This window comes from Nicotiana tomentosiformis, chromosome 3, assembly GCF_000390325.3.
Source record: "Nicotiana tomentosiformis chromosome 3, ASM39032v3, whole genome shotgun sequence".
NCBI classification, from domain to species: domain Eukaryota; kingdom Viridiplantae; phylum Streptophyta; class Magnoliopsida; order Solanales; family Solanaceae; genus Nicotiana; species Nicotiana tomentosiformis.
The window spans coordinates 143,714,832-143,727,252 of NC_090814.1; the positions used below are offsets into that span (position 1 = coordinate 143,714,832).

The following is a 12,421-nucleotide window of genomic DNA, read 5'->3' on the forward strand; positions in this document are numbered from 1 at the left end:
CATAATATCTGGCATGGCCTCCCCCTCTAGGGCAATCTCTACCTGTCCGACCTCCACCTCTAGATGGCTGTGCAGGTGGAGTGGCAACTGGTGCATTAAACATGGCCTGAGAAGCCTGAGGACCCTGTGGAATAGGTGGGGCCTGAGAAATCCGTGGAGGTGCACCCCTCCTAAGTCTGGGCAATCCCTCATGATATGACGAGTGTCACCATACTCAAAATAAGCCCTCGGAGGACGTGGCTGCTGGGACTGGCTCGGGCCTGATCGACTAGACCGTCCGCTGAAAGAACCCCGTATAGGAGGTACAGAAGATACTGGCGGTGCATAATATGGAACCTGAGGTCAGGGAGTAGTCGGAATACCGCTGGAAGTGCTGAATGAATAGGACGGCTCACATAACCTCTACCATGACGGGCTGCAATTGAGGCACGAGAATTATTATATGTGCCAGAATCTCGGGGTCTCTTAGCTTCCCTCTCCCGAATCCGCATACCTTCCAATCTCCTAGCAATTGACACCACTTGTTGGTATGTGATGTCCATCTCTAGATCTCGGGCCATACTGTATCTGATATTAGGGTGGAGACCCTCAATAAATCTGCGAACCCGCTCTCGAATAGTAGCAACCAAGGATGGTGCATGCCTCGCCAAATCACTGAATCGGACTACATACTCTGACACGGTCATAGAACCCTAGCGCAGCTACTCAAACTCTGCGCGCCATGCATCTCTAAGACTCTGAGGAACATGCTCCCTTAAGAACATATCTGAAAATTGAGTCCAAGTGAGTGAAGATGCCTCAGCAGGACTATCCAACTCATATGCCGCCACCACTGGTAGGCTGCTCCTCTAAACTGGAATACCGTGAAAGAAACCCCACTGGTATCCACAATACCCATAGTACGAAGGATACAGTGACATTCCTCCAGAAAACCCCGAGCATCCTCTGAAGCTAAACCACTGAAAGTGGGAGGGTGATACTTCTTGTACCTCTCGAGCCTCAGCTGCTCCCCCTCTGAAACTGTTGTCCCAATCTCAGGCCGAACTGGAACAACTAGTTGCACTGGTATAACCTCTGGGGCATGGTCAACTTGGGCTCGTGGCTCTGGAGTACGGGCAGCGGGAGTCTGTGCTCCTCCCCCGGCCTGAGATGTGGGAGGAGCAAGTGGAATTAACCCTGCCTGAGCTAGAGTGCCAAGCATGCTCAAAAACTAGGCAGGAGTCTCCTGAAGTACAGGAGTAGTAACAGGCGTCTCAGGTACCTGCTCTCCAACTGGAGCTACTGGTGGCTCTGTTGCAGCAGCTCTGGCTGCACCACGTGGTCTTCCTCGGCCTCTGCCCCGACCCCGGCCTCTTGCGGCTCCAACATGAGGCACGGGTGTCTGATCATCAGATCCAGTTGTGCGTGTCCTCACCATTTGTGAGAGAATAGAAAGATAATGGTTTAAAACTTTGAAATCAACAAATGCGCACGATAAGGAATCAAAGAAGTGAATATTTCCTAACAGTTCCATAGCCTCGCGAAGATAAGTACAGACGTCTCTGTACCGATCCGCAAGACTCTACTAAACCTGCTTGTGACTCATGACACCTATGAACCTAGGGCTCTGATACCAACTTGTCACGACCCCAAATTCCCTCCGTAGGATGTCGTGATGGCACCTAGTCTCTAAAACTAGGTAAGCCTATCAATGCGGAAAAATAATAAATATCTTGAATAAATAAACTATAATTCAAACAATTTTAACTCCCAAAACCCGGTAGAAATAAGTCACAAGATTCTAAGAATTTTATCCTCAATGTCTCTATATATCAAGGTCTAAAGAAAAATAAGGAAGAAACATAAAAATGATAGAAGAGGACTCCAGAGTCTACGGACGCTGGCAGATATAACTCGAAGTCTCCGTGCACATGTAACTCACTGATGCCTGGTCTGATAAGATGTACCTAGATTTGCACAAAAAGATGTGCAGAAGCGTAGTATGAGTACACCACAGCGGTACCCGGTAAGTGCCAAGCCTAACTTCGGTAGAGTAGTGACGAGATCAGGTCAGGCCCTACTGGAAAATAATAATTTCATAGTAAAATGTTTAACAATATAGTAAAATAAAATGACAATGAAAATGAATCAAGTAGCATGTCACCATTTAATTACACAAAATAATGACAAATAATATCTCGTGGAATCAAAACAGAATTCCTTTCAACTTTATAAAAATCATAACAATTAATCGAAGGCAACTATGGCCATAAATCAATATCAACAAGGGCACTATCGAGGTACCGCCTAGTAGTCCCAAATCATAAATAAATTCACAATATCTCATTTCCTTATCTCACCGCGGGAGCCTTCACAATTTATTTTAAAGAAAATATTTTTTCCAAAATAGCATCCCGCATTTTAGCCATCCTTATCATACCGCGTGACTTCTAGTAGTTCCCCCTACTAGCCACGCGTATCAAGCCACCCTTATCTCACCGTATGCATTTTAATACCCAGACCTTATACCACCGCATGCGTATCAATATCACAATTTGCACCTCAAGTGCCCAAATATTTCAATTTGCCAAAATAAATCAACAACGATATTTTTCCACAATAAAGAGCTCACGACTTATGCCAACATAAATCATCAATAATATTTTTCCACAATAAAGAGCTCCGACTCCATCACAATGAGTACAAAAATCTTACAAAAATATTCAGGAATAAATAATTTAGCAAAATAATATTTCAAAATCTTTAATACGTTGCTTTAATACCAAATTTAAAATGTCAAATACTTAATATTAATAATATTTAATTTAAAGAAAATCAATTTCAAATAATGCACGGAATAAAAGAAACCAAGTTTCAACAAAACAGGTAAAACAATTAGCAGGAAAAGGTCAAGCAAATTTAAAGTATACAAATCAAATCAATGATGGAGAATATAACAAGATTTAATAATTTAATTAATATGCAACAGTGATCTTCATAATTTAAAAACATAATCCTTCACATTTAGTCCGTGTACACACTCGTCACCTCGTGTACACGACTTTCATCATATTACAATTAATACCAATCCTAGGGGAAATTTTTCCCACACAAGCTTAGACAAGTCACTTACATCGACTTGCTCTAATTTAACCAAGTAGTGTATTTTTTTCTCGATTTTTCAATTCCGGTCGACTCGTATCTAGTCATAATTAATTCGATACAGTCAACAAAAATTATAGAATTAATTCTATAAGAAAATACTATATTTTTTAATAAAAATCCGAAATTAACTCAAAAAGGGCCACATATCGGAATCCGGCGAAAGTTACGAAATATGAACGTCCATTCAAGCACGAGTCTAACCATACCAAAATGACTAAATTCTAATAATGATTTGACCCTCAAATCCTAAAATTTATCCAAGAGGGATTTCAAATTTTTCCAACTTAAATCACCAATTAAATGTTAAAAACAGTGATGGATTCGGGTAATCTAACCAAGATTGAGTTAAGAACACTTACCCCAATGTTTTTCCTTGAAAATATATCAAAAATCGCCTCTGCTCAAGCTCCAAGTTATTAAAAATGGCGAATGGGACGAAGCCCCCCTGTTTTTATAACTTACAGATCTGTCCAGGCTGACCTCGATCATGGAGTCCAATCCTGGACTCCATGATCATGGGAGTCCGATCATGGGGAGTCTGATCATGGGGAGTCCGATCATAGAGTCCGATCATGGGGAGTCCGATCATGGGGAGTCTGATCATGGGGGTCTGATCATTGGGAGTCCGATCATGGGGTCCGATCATGGAGTCCGATCATGGGAAGTCCGATCATGGGAAGTTCGATCATGGGGAGTCCGATCAAGGGGTCCGATCATGGAGTACCTCGATCTTGGGCTACCTCGATCTTGGGCTGCCTCGATCTTGGGCTACCTCAATCTTGGGCTGCCTCGATCTTGGGCTTCGATCTTGGGCTCGATCACAGCCCAGAATTTCCAGCAACAGAGAAAAATTGCAGTAGCTGTTTTAAGTCCAACTTTTGATCCGTTAACCATCTGAAACTCACTTGAGGCCCTCGGGACCTCAACCAAATATACCAACAAGTCCTAAAATATCATACGAACTTATTTGAAATCTCAAATCACATAAAACGACGCTAAAACCACGAATTATGCTCCAATTTAAGCTTAATGAAACTTAAAATTTCCAACTTCTACATTCGATGTCGAAACCTATCAAATCAAGTCCGATTGACCTCAAATTTTGCACACAAGTCATAAATGACATAACGGAGCTATAAAAATTTTCGAAACTGGATTCCGACCCCGATATCAAAAAGTCAACTCCCCGGTCAAACTTCCTAACTTTAAATTCTTATTTTAGCCATTTCAAACCTAATTTCACTATGGACTTCCAAATAAAATTTCGATCACGCTCCTACGTTCAAAATCATCATACGGAGCTTTTGGAATCATCAAAATTCTATTCCGGGGTCGTTTGCACATAATTCGACATCCGATCATTATTTGAACTTAAATTTTAATTTTTCATCAAAATTCCATATCTCAGGCTAGGGACCTCGGAATTTGATTCCGGGTATACGCCCAAGTTTCAAATCACGATACGGACCTACCGGAACTGTCAAAATACTGATCCGAGTCTGTTTGCTCAAAATGTTGACCAAAGTCAACTTAGTTGAGTTTTAAAGCTCTAATTCACATTTTAATCCATTTTGCACATAAAGACTTTCCGGAAAATTTTAGGATTGCGCACGCAAGTCGAGGAATGATAAATAGTACTTTTCGAGGTCTTAGAACATAGAATTAATTATTAAATTTAAAGATGACATTTTGGGTCATCACAAGTTGCAAGTTATTTAAATAAGTCTTAAATATGTTGTGTTCTATGTAAATTCCTCTTTTGATTCTTAATAATATACTAACCTTTTTACTTTATGTTCTAACGCTCTTTTTTATGGAATAAATTTATGTACCCTAAGATTTTTTTTTTAACGTGAATAATAATTTTACTCATGTGATGAATTTAAAAAATAATTGAATTGCATTCTCTTGCTAAATAATTAATTAAAAGATTTAATTATTTGGTTTTAACATAAAAATTAATTTATTCTATATTGATTCAGACCTTAATATTAGTTCATCTCTTGTTTTGAATATTTAATCATAATTATAATTTTATCCACCATAAAGTTTATTTTCAAAGAGTAAAAGATTGATATGACATTTTACTTTTAGATCTTTATGTTTGTAGAATCATTAGTGGTATTGACTCTTACCGACCATTTTTTTTTTCTCTTTCTCACACATTTATATTCTTAAATATTTTCCTAGTTATTGTTTAATAATTGGATGTTTTTCAATATTACACAAAAAATTGATAAAATAATATTATTTGAGTAGGAAAATAGTTCAAATGTAATATAAAAATATATTATCGTTGGGGTATTTTTTTTCTCTCAATTTCAACTATTTATGCAGTCCATTTAATATTACTTTTATTTTTTCTTCGTATTGGACATTATGGAGTGGTAATGTATTGCCAATACGGAGAATTCTTATAAAATTGAATTTATTAACCCTTCCTACATATTTTTAATAAGAATTTAATAGATAAAATTATATTAATTTTAAAATCTTATATATTAAAAATTAACATAGAAAGTATTGTAGTCCAAAAAATAGGTTATTGCAGTTATGTCCTTTCCCTATGAGTTATTTCGTTTAATATTTTAGGGCTATTTTGATATATTAATATTGTATTTATTCTATTATAAAAATAGAGGCTCTCATTTTTTTGAATGAGTTTGGAAAATATAATATATTTTCAAATTATATTAGTAATAGGACATTATAATTCGTTGTCAAATTAAATTAGTAATAGGAATTTTTAAGAAGTGTATCATAAAAGTAATAGGATTACATGACTAAGATATTTACTTGTTCAATTTTATATGAATTAAACAACTCGAAAGTAATTATACTAATAGGATTCCTAAGGTAATCATGTAGGATTCCTAACGTGTAGTATTATGTCCTAAAACTGATAGGATTATAAGGCTAATATTTAGAATTCCGGTTATATCTTTTTATTATGAGTTATTATGCTTAATATTATAAGGTTATTTTTGTAAACCGACATTATATTCATACTTTTATAATAATATAGATAGATAGATAGATAGATAGATAGATAGATAGATATAGATATAGATATAGATAGATATAGATATAGATGTTTCATGATCCAATTAAATGTAAATACTTTTAGCTATAATGTGTTCCATATGATAATAATTGTTATAGTAACTTTTCAAGCAAATATATGTAAATATATTAGTTAGAACAAGCATGTCAAAATCTAGTTGTAATTTTGGGATTACCTTGCAATCCAGAATCTAATTAGAAGTAATAGCGAAAATCCTATTCACAAAGTTCATTATTCATTGCTCTTTTGGTTTCAAAAGGAATATCTTTATTTGTTTATGTGATTAAAAATAAATCAAATGATAAGTTACTCGTTGCCTGCTATTTAGTGAAAGGCATGCGTATTTACATATTGACTTTTCACTTTAATTGAATAGACTGAATCACTTCATAGTTGCAGGAGTTAAATTGGTCTTATTATAATCTTTATGCTACATATAGGATTATATTATTAATATTTTCTCATTAACATAGAATTACATTTTAGTTTGATTTTATATGCTTCCGCAAGTAAAGGTAACGGCTGGAGTAGCTCAGTTGGTTAGAGCGTGTGGCTGTTAACCACAAGGTCGAAGGTTCAAACCCCTTTCTGAATTATCATTATGTTTTTCTTTTTTAATGGTCTTGTCATCTAATCCTTAAAACGTGGGGGTTCTGGTGGGCTCGGCGGCTGAAACCTACTAGTGGGCTCCAAGCCAACATTAGTGTTGGGCTGAAATGCGAAGATTCAGCAATGATAAAAGAGGAATTTTCGGCTGTATTTATGAATACAATGCATGTATTCGCGTTGCTGTATTCATGAATACAGTAGTAAAAAGCGCCTAAAATCAGGGCAGTCTAGCTGTACGCGCATGTATTCATATGTATTCGCGCCATGTATTCATGAATACAACAGCAAAAAGCGTCTTAAATAAGGGCAGTCCAACTGTACGCGCATGTATTCACATGTATTCGCGCTGTTGTATTCATGAATACATCAGTAAAAATGCCTAAAATCAGGGCAGTCCAACTGTATGCGCATGTATTCACATGTATTCGCGCCATGTATTCATGAATACAGTAACGACAATCACCTTAAAAATAGGTATGTCCAGTTGTCTAAGAGAGAAGAAAACATAAATAGCGTATTTCATGTCTTATTTTATGCCTCAATGGTAGTATATACCATAAATACTTATTTTGTTATAAAATATAAAAGGTAGCTATAGAAAATAATATTTTAAAATGATTTTGATTTATAATAAATAGGGTGTATACCTTTGATATAAGAGGTAAAATTTCCATGATAAAAGGGAAACCTATACCGTATCTCTCAAAAATAATAGTCGGCAAAAATATGTTTTTATATTAATAAATAATATTTAATATATATTTGACTAGTGAGTGTAATTATTTTTTGACGACCGGCCAAATGTGTAACTTTGTCCATGATTCAACCTACTGTGCCCAGAGTACTGATTAGCCGGATAATCAAATGAATATGACTTGTCCGGCCCACAATCACTCGGGGATGGTTTAGCAAACTTTCTCAGCTCTATCAATACGTCGAGAACAAAGTCATTTTTGAAACAAAAAATCATTAGCAAAAAAAGGTTTATTTTAATAAAAAGCTTTGATGAACAGTAAAAGGTCAGTTAGCAAAAAATTTAATTTGATATTTGTACTAGTGTTGCATGATAAAAAGCTATGAGATTTTAAAAGGCTTAAGTTGTTTGTCGGCTTAATTTAATCATTGTTTTTGTTTTTAAGCCGAGTGTCTTTCAGAAATAAACTCCCTACCTTCGCAAGGTAGGAGTGGAGTAAGGTCTACGTACACTTTATCCTATCATACCCTACGATGTGAGATTACACCGAATATGTTATTGTTATTGTATCGCCACAAGCTAAAAGAGGAGTTCTTTTTCTCTTTTTTCGTGGGGTGTGAGCTAAAGATGACCACAATCCCCAAAAGCTAATAGAGAGAACAATAGAATGACAAAAAGATAAAACTAGATAACAATGAATGGTTGTGATTTCACCAAATTCGAGCATCATCACGTAGACAACAACATTGGACCAAAGATGAATGTACCGCGGCAAACCCAAAAGCTATAAAGGGAAAGCAAACAACAAAGGATAAAGTGGAAAACAAACAAACAAAAAGAAAGAAAGAGCAAAATTAATGTTGCTTTTTTTCTTCCTTTTTATTGTACAAAATCAAACTCAAAACAATTTTTACTTAGAAATCGCTGGAGAGAGGAGCGTGCTCGTTTTGCATGAAAACGTTGCTGTAAATAAGACCAGCTAATCCACCACCAACGAGAGGCCCGGCCCAGTAAATCCAGTTGTTAGTGAAGTCACCACTGGCCACAGCGGGCCCGAATGAACGGGCCGGGTTCATTGAACCACCGGAGAATGGGCCGGCGGCTAAAATATTGGCACCAACAATGAAACCAATGGCAATGGGGGCAATGGTACCCAATGAACCCTTCTTTGGGTCAGCTGCTGTTGCATATACTGTGTATACCAAAGCAAAAGTGATAATAATTTCCATAACAACTCCTTCTAGCGCTCCCACTCCAGCTGCCACATTGTGTGTTGGAACAGCCTGAATAATAAAAGATAAAAAGAATTAACCTAAATAGCCGTCCACTGTATCGTTTAAATTTAAAATAATCGGTAGATGTATAATATATGTAAACCTCTCTTTAATCAATGTATAATCTATGTATATCGACTATAAAAAATAAATGATGAATCGACCGGCTATTTGTGTAAAGAAAGTATTCAGATTTACGACCTAAAAATGAAATATCAGTTGCACATAACATATCCAACTTTTATAAACTAATACTGTAAAATAATTTTTAGAACATCAATAATAACAGGTGTAGTCCCTCAAAAGTGATATTAAGTAACAAGACTAATAATTAAGCTAAATTACATGAATTTAATCTAATAGAGTAGAAAATATCTATTTTTATCAATTTATATAAGTTAAATACAAAACTAAACTTTATAACACAATTGAGTCGTAGAACGAACGATAGTTTTTTTTTTTTCTTTCAAAAATTTATATTTAAGAATGATCTAAGTTAATCAATTGTAGCAGATAATCTGTTATATTTTTAAGCATTTTTTAAAATGATCTGATACTATAAATACTTTTTATATCGTTAGTGTTGGAAGATAAGCTTAAAATACTACTATTAGAACTTACCAATCCACCGGTGACAACTTTGAGAAGCAAGCAAGCTACAATGGAGCCCAAAAGCTGAGCAATGGTGTAAAAGAGGCCAGTAAGAAGTGTAATTTGGCCGCCGAGAGCCAATCCGAAGGTGACAGCTGGGTTAACATGTCCACCAGAAATGTTAGCGCCAATGGCAACGGCCACAAATAGAGCAAATCCATGGCAAACTGCAACAGCTACTAGCCCAGCCGGATCAAGAGCTGCATCTGCTGTCAACTTATCTGCAATTTATACCAAAAGATTACTAATTTTAAAATCTTATTACATTTCCATTGTGAAAAAACAAATTAAATACCATGTAAAGATTGTTGCATGGGCACGAACATTTTCCATGTTTATCAAACGCATTATTAAAGTTAGTGGATTTAGAACGAGTATAGTTGTATTATGTGTATAATACATTTTGAATAGTTCGAGTTGAAAGTAATAAAATTTGTTGAAATTATAGAACTCGCCCTAATTTGTCTCTGGCGGTAACACCAGCCAGTGTATTTAACTACGAAAATGTAAGTGAAAAGTTAAAATGTAGAAAAGGATTGGAGGAGTTATTAACTGTAAGCAATGGCAGAACCAACTCCGGCGAAGACAAAGAGTAAGGTTGAGATGAATTCAGCAAGATAGGCCTTAAGAGACCCAACGCTAAATGAATCATCTATACGTCCAAAAGCTATGCAAGGCATTTTCACAATTAAAATAATTTAATTACTTCTAATTAGAAGCTAAAGGAAAAGGGACGACAAGAATAAACTAGAGAGAAAATTGCTTTTTGATGAGACTAAGAGGCCTTTATGTGTCACATATATATAGTAGGAGTATAGACATATTTTAATATGAAGTTAATTAATGAAGTTCATGAGATTTTCACTGTAGTATACATTAAGAGCCTTTTCCCTTGTTATTACTTATAAAGGGGAACGTTGGAGCAACGATAAAGTTTTTTTTTCATGTGATCTATAGTGTACGGGTTCTAACCGTGAAATTACAATATGGTATGCCGTTTATATCACAGTGTGATCTTTCCTCCAACCCTGCATAAATGCGAAATACGTCGTACACTGAACTACCCTTTTATTTTTTTTCTTCCCGTTGTTACATATAGAACAAGATAAGGCCATAAGGTGGGAATATGCGAATGTACATATGTGTCCATGCATATCCATTCATGTTTTTTTCTTTCTAGCAAATCCAAGCTGTCATTGATGTGCTTTTTGTGGAATGTCTCAAACCTCATAAATAATCCTCATCCATGTGAACCATAACTAATGGGTATGATTGGGATCTGAGGTGGAATCAAAATTTTAAATATATGTATATTCAATTTTAAAGTTTTTAATACGCATCTAAGTCATTATTATTATGTGTTATTTTCTGTGTTGATTTTTCGATTGCCATGTTATTGTGTTGTTAATTATATTCTTGTCTTCATTATTTTCAACATGGCTTTTTCACTGTTATTTTTCTTTTTCATCCTGCCGAGTATCGTATTTCTTGAGCTAAGGGTCTACGCAGAACAATCTCTCTACCTCCATAAGGTAGGGGTAGGGATAAGCCGGTAAGGTCTGTATGCACATTACTCTTTCCAGAGCTTGTGATAATATACTAGGTATGTTGTTATTGTTATATCGAAATCAATATTCAATTTGGAAACATTGAATTTCACATGAACGCATTGTCATTACATTTTGTTCATTTTTTATTAGGATTCTTTCCCCTCTATTAAAGGTCGCGGGTTTTAAATTTTCTGAGGAAAACCTTGATAAGAACGGTGGAGGGGTCCCTCTAAGGGGTACCTCCTGTGTAAGGTAAATAATGATTAAAAAAGTGAAGTAATGGTGGCATGACAGAGACAAATAGGGTTTGGTCCACAAAATGCACCGACCAACTATGAACTTAGAGAATGAGGGGGGCCTCTGTATGTTTGATTTTTTATGAAATATATGGATATAAATTGAAGTGGACTAAACTAGGTTTATTGTGAGCTAATTAATATATTGGATAATTAGGGTTTAATAATACAAATTACTTGCTGGGTGGATTAGGAATCCTTCAAAAGTTCTTGTCATGCTTGGTAGTTGCCTGCACTTTTGAATTAAATTATTCTCCATTGAGGAATATTAGGTTTTGTTCTGTAAATTTTTAATTGATCATGAGTCTGTCCAACAACTTCTGTACTATTTAATTTCATTATCTTTCTCTTTTTGTGAATTAAAAGATCGGATATACGATTAATGTTCTTTCGAAAATTTGGAGCTATTCTGATCATAAAATGACTTATTATATATAACCTCTTTTAATGATAGATAATAATGTGTTTGATAGCTACCCCTTTATTGTCTCGCTCTCCATTCTTAGCCATTTTGCTTTTGTGTTTTAAAATGGAAATATTCTTGTACAAATTAATTTTTTTTAAAAGGATGTTGAGAAATACATACAAGTCCATTGACATAATATGCGTAATAATACATATACACGGCAAGATGAGGATGCTTTGCAACGAATAAATTTGGAACACCAAAAAACTTTAGTTGATTTTTAATCATTAAAACCAAATTAAACCAAATATTATAGTACTATAAATTTATCGATTCAATTTGTCAATTTATTGATTTTGACAAGTACGATAGAAGCAAGTTCAAATAGCCATCTTTCAACATCATCAAGAAATGATGTGTTAATATATGATTAATCACAAAAGATTTGTGTATTATAATTTATCGGTTGGCTCAGACTTTTTTAAATAAAATAAAATAAAATCATATATTATCCTTCTTTTTAAACCAAACAAAACCAAAAATAAAATAAAATATCGCTTATTTAGTTTTTTTAGTTCGATTGTTGTATACCCCTTGCATCTGAATATGTACAAGCTAATGAAAAATCATGTACAAATTCTAAAAAGGAGACAAGAAGAAATTATTGCGATTACAAAAGCACAATAATGCCTTATAATTGATCACAAGTTAGTTCGGTTTTGTCGTTACATCA

The 12,421-nt window shown here is 35.0% G+C and overlaps 1 protein-coding gene and 1 non-coding gene across 2 annotated transcripts; one reads left to right on the forward strand and one right to left on the reverse strand.

Moving 5' to 3' along the window:
• The first annotated feature begins 6,732 nt into the window (after positions 1-6,732).
• TRNAN-GUU (transfer RNA asparagine (anticodon GUU)) lies at positions 6,733-6,804 on the forward strand. The gene has a single exon. It is a non-coding gene; the product is annotated as a tRNA-Asn (tRNA).
• Positions 6,805-8,179: 1,375 nt separating this feature from the next.
• On the reverse strand, positions 8,180-10,239 carry LOC104107262 (aquaporin TIP2-1-like). Its single transcript, XM_009616011.4, has 3 exons — positions 9,990-10,239; positions 9,407-9,657; positions 8,180-8,794 (listed from the first exon to the last, which is right to left on the reverse strand). The coding sequence occupies exons 1-3, from the start codon at positions 10,114-10,116 to the stop codon at positions 8,426-8,428; spliced, it is 747 nt and encodes a 248-aa protein (XP_009614306.1). The 5' UTR covers positions 10,117-10,239; the 3' UTR covers positions 8,180-8,425.
• Positions 10,240-12,421: the final 2,182 nt, after the last annotated feature.

Coding starts and splice junctions, on each gene's coding strand:
- LOC104107262 (XM_009616011.4), bottom strand. CDS start 10,116: ATGCCTTGCATAGCTTTTGGACGTATAGATGATTCATTTAGCGTTGGG. Junction 9,658..9,989: donor TGGTTCTGCCATTGCTTACA/GTTAATAACTCC, acceptor TATAAATTGCAG/ATAAGTTGACAGCAGATGCA. Junction 8,795..9,406: donor AAGTTGTCACCGGTGGATTG/GTAAGTTCTAAT, acceptor TTTATTATTCAG/GCTGTTCCAACACACAATGT.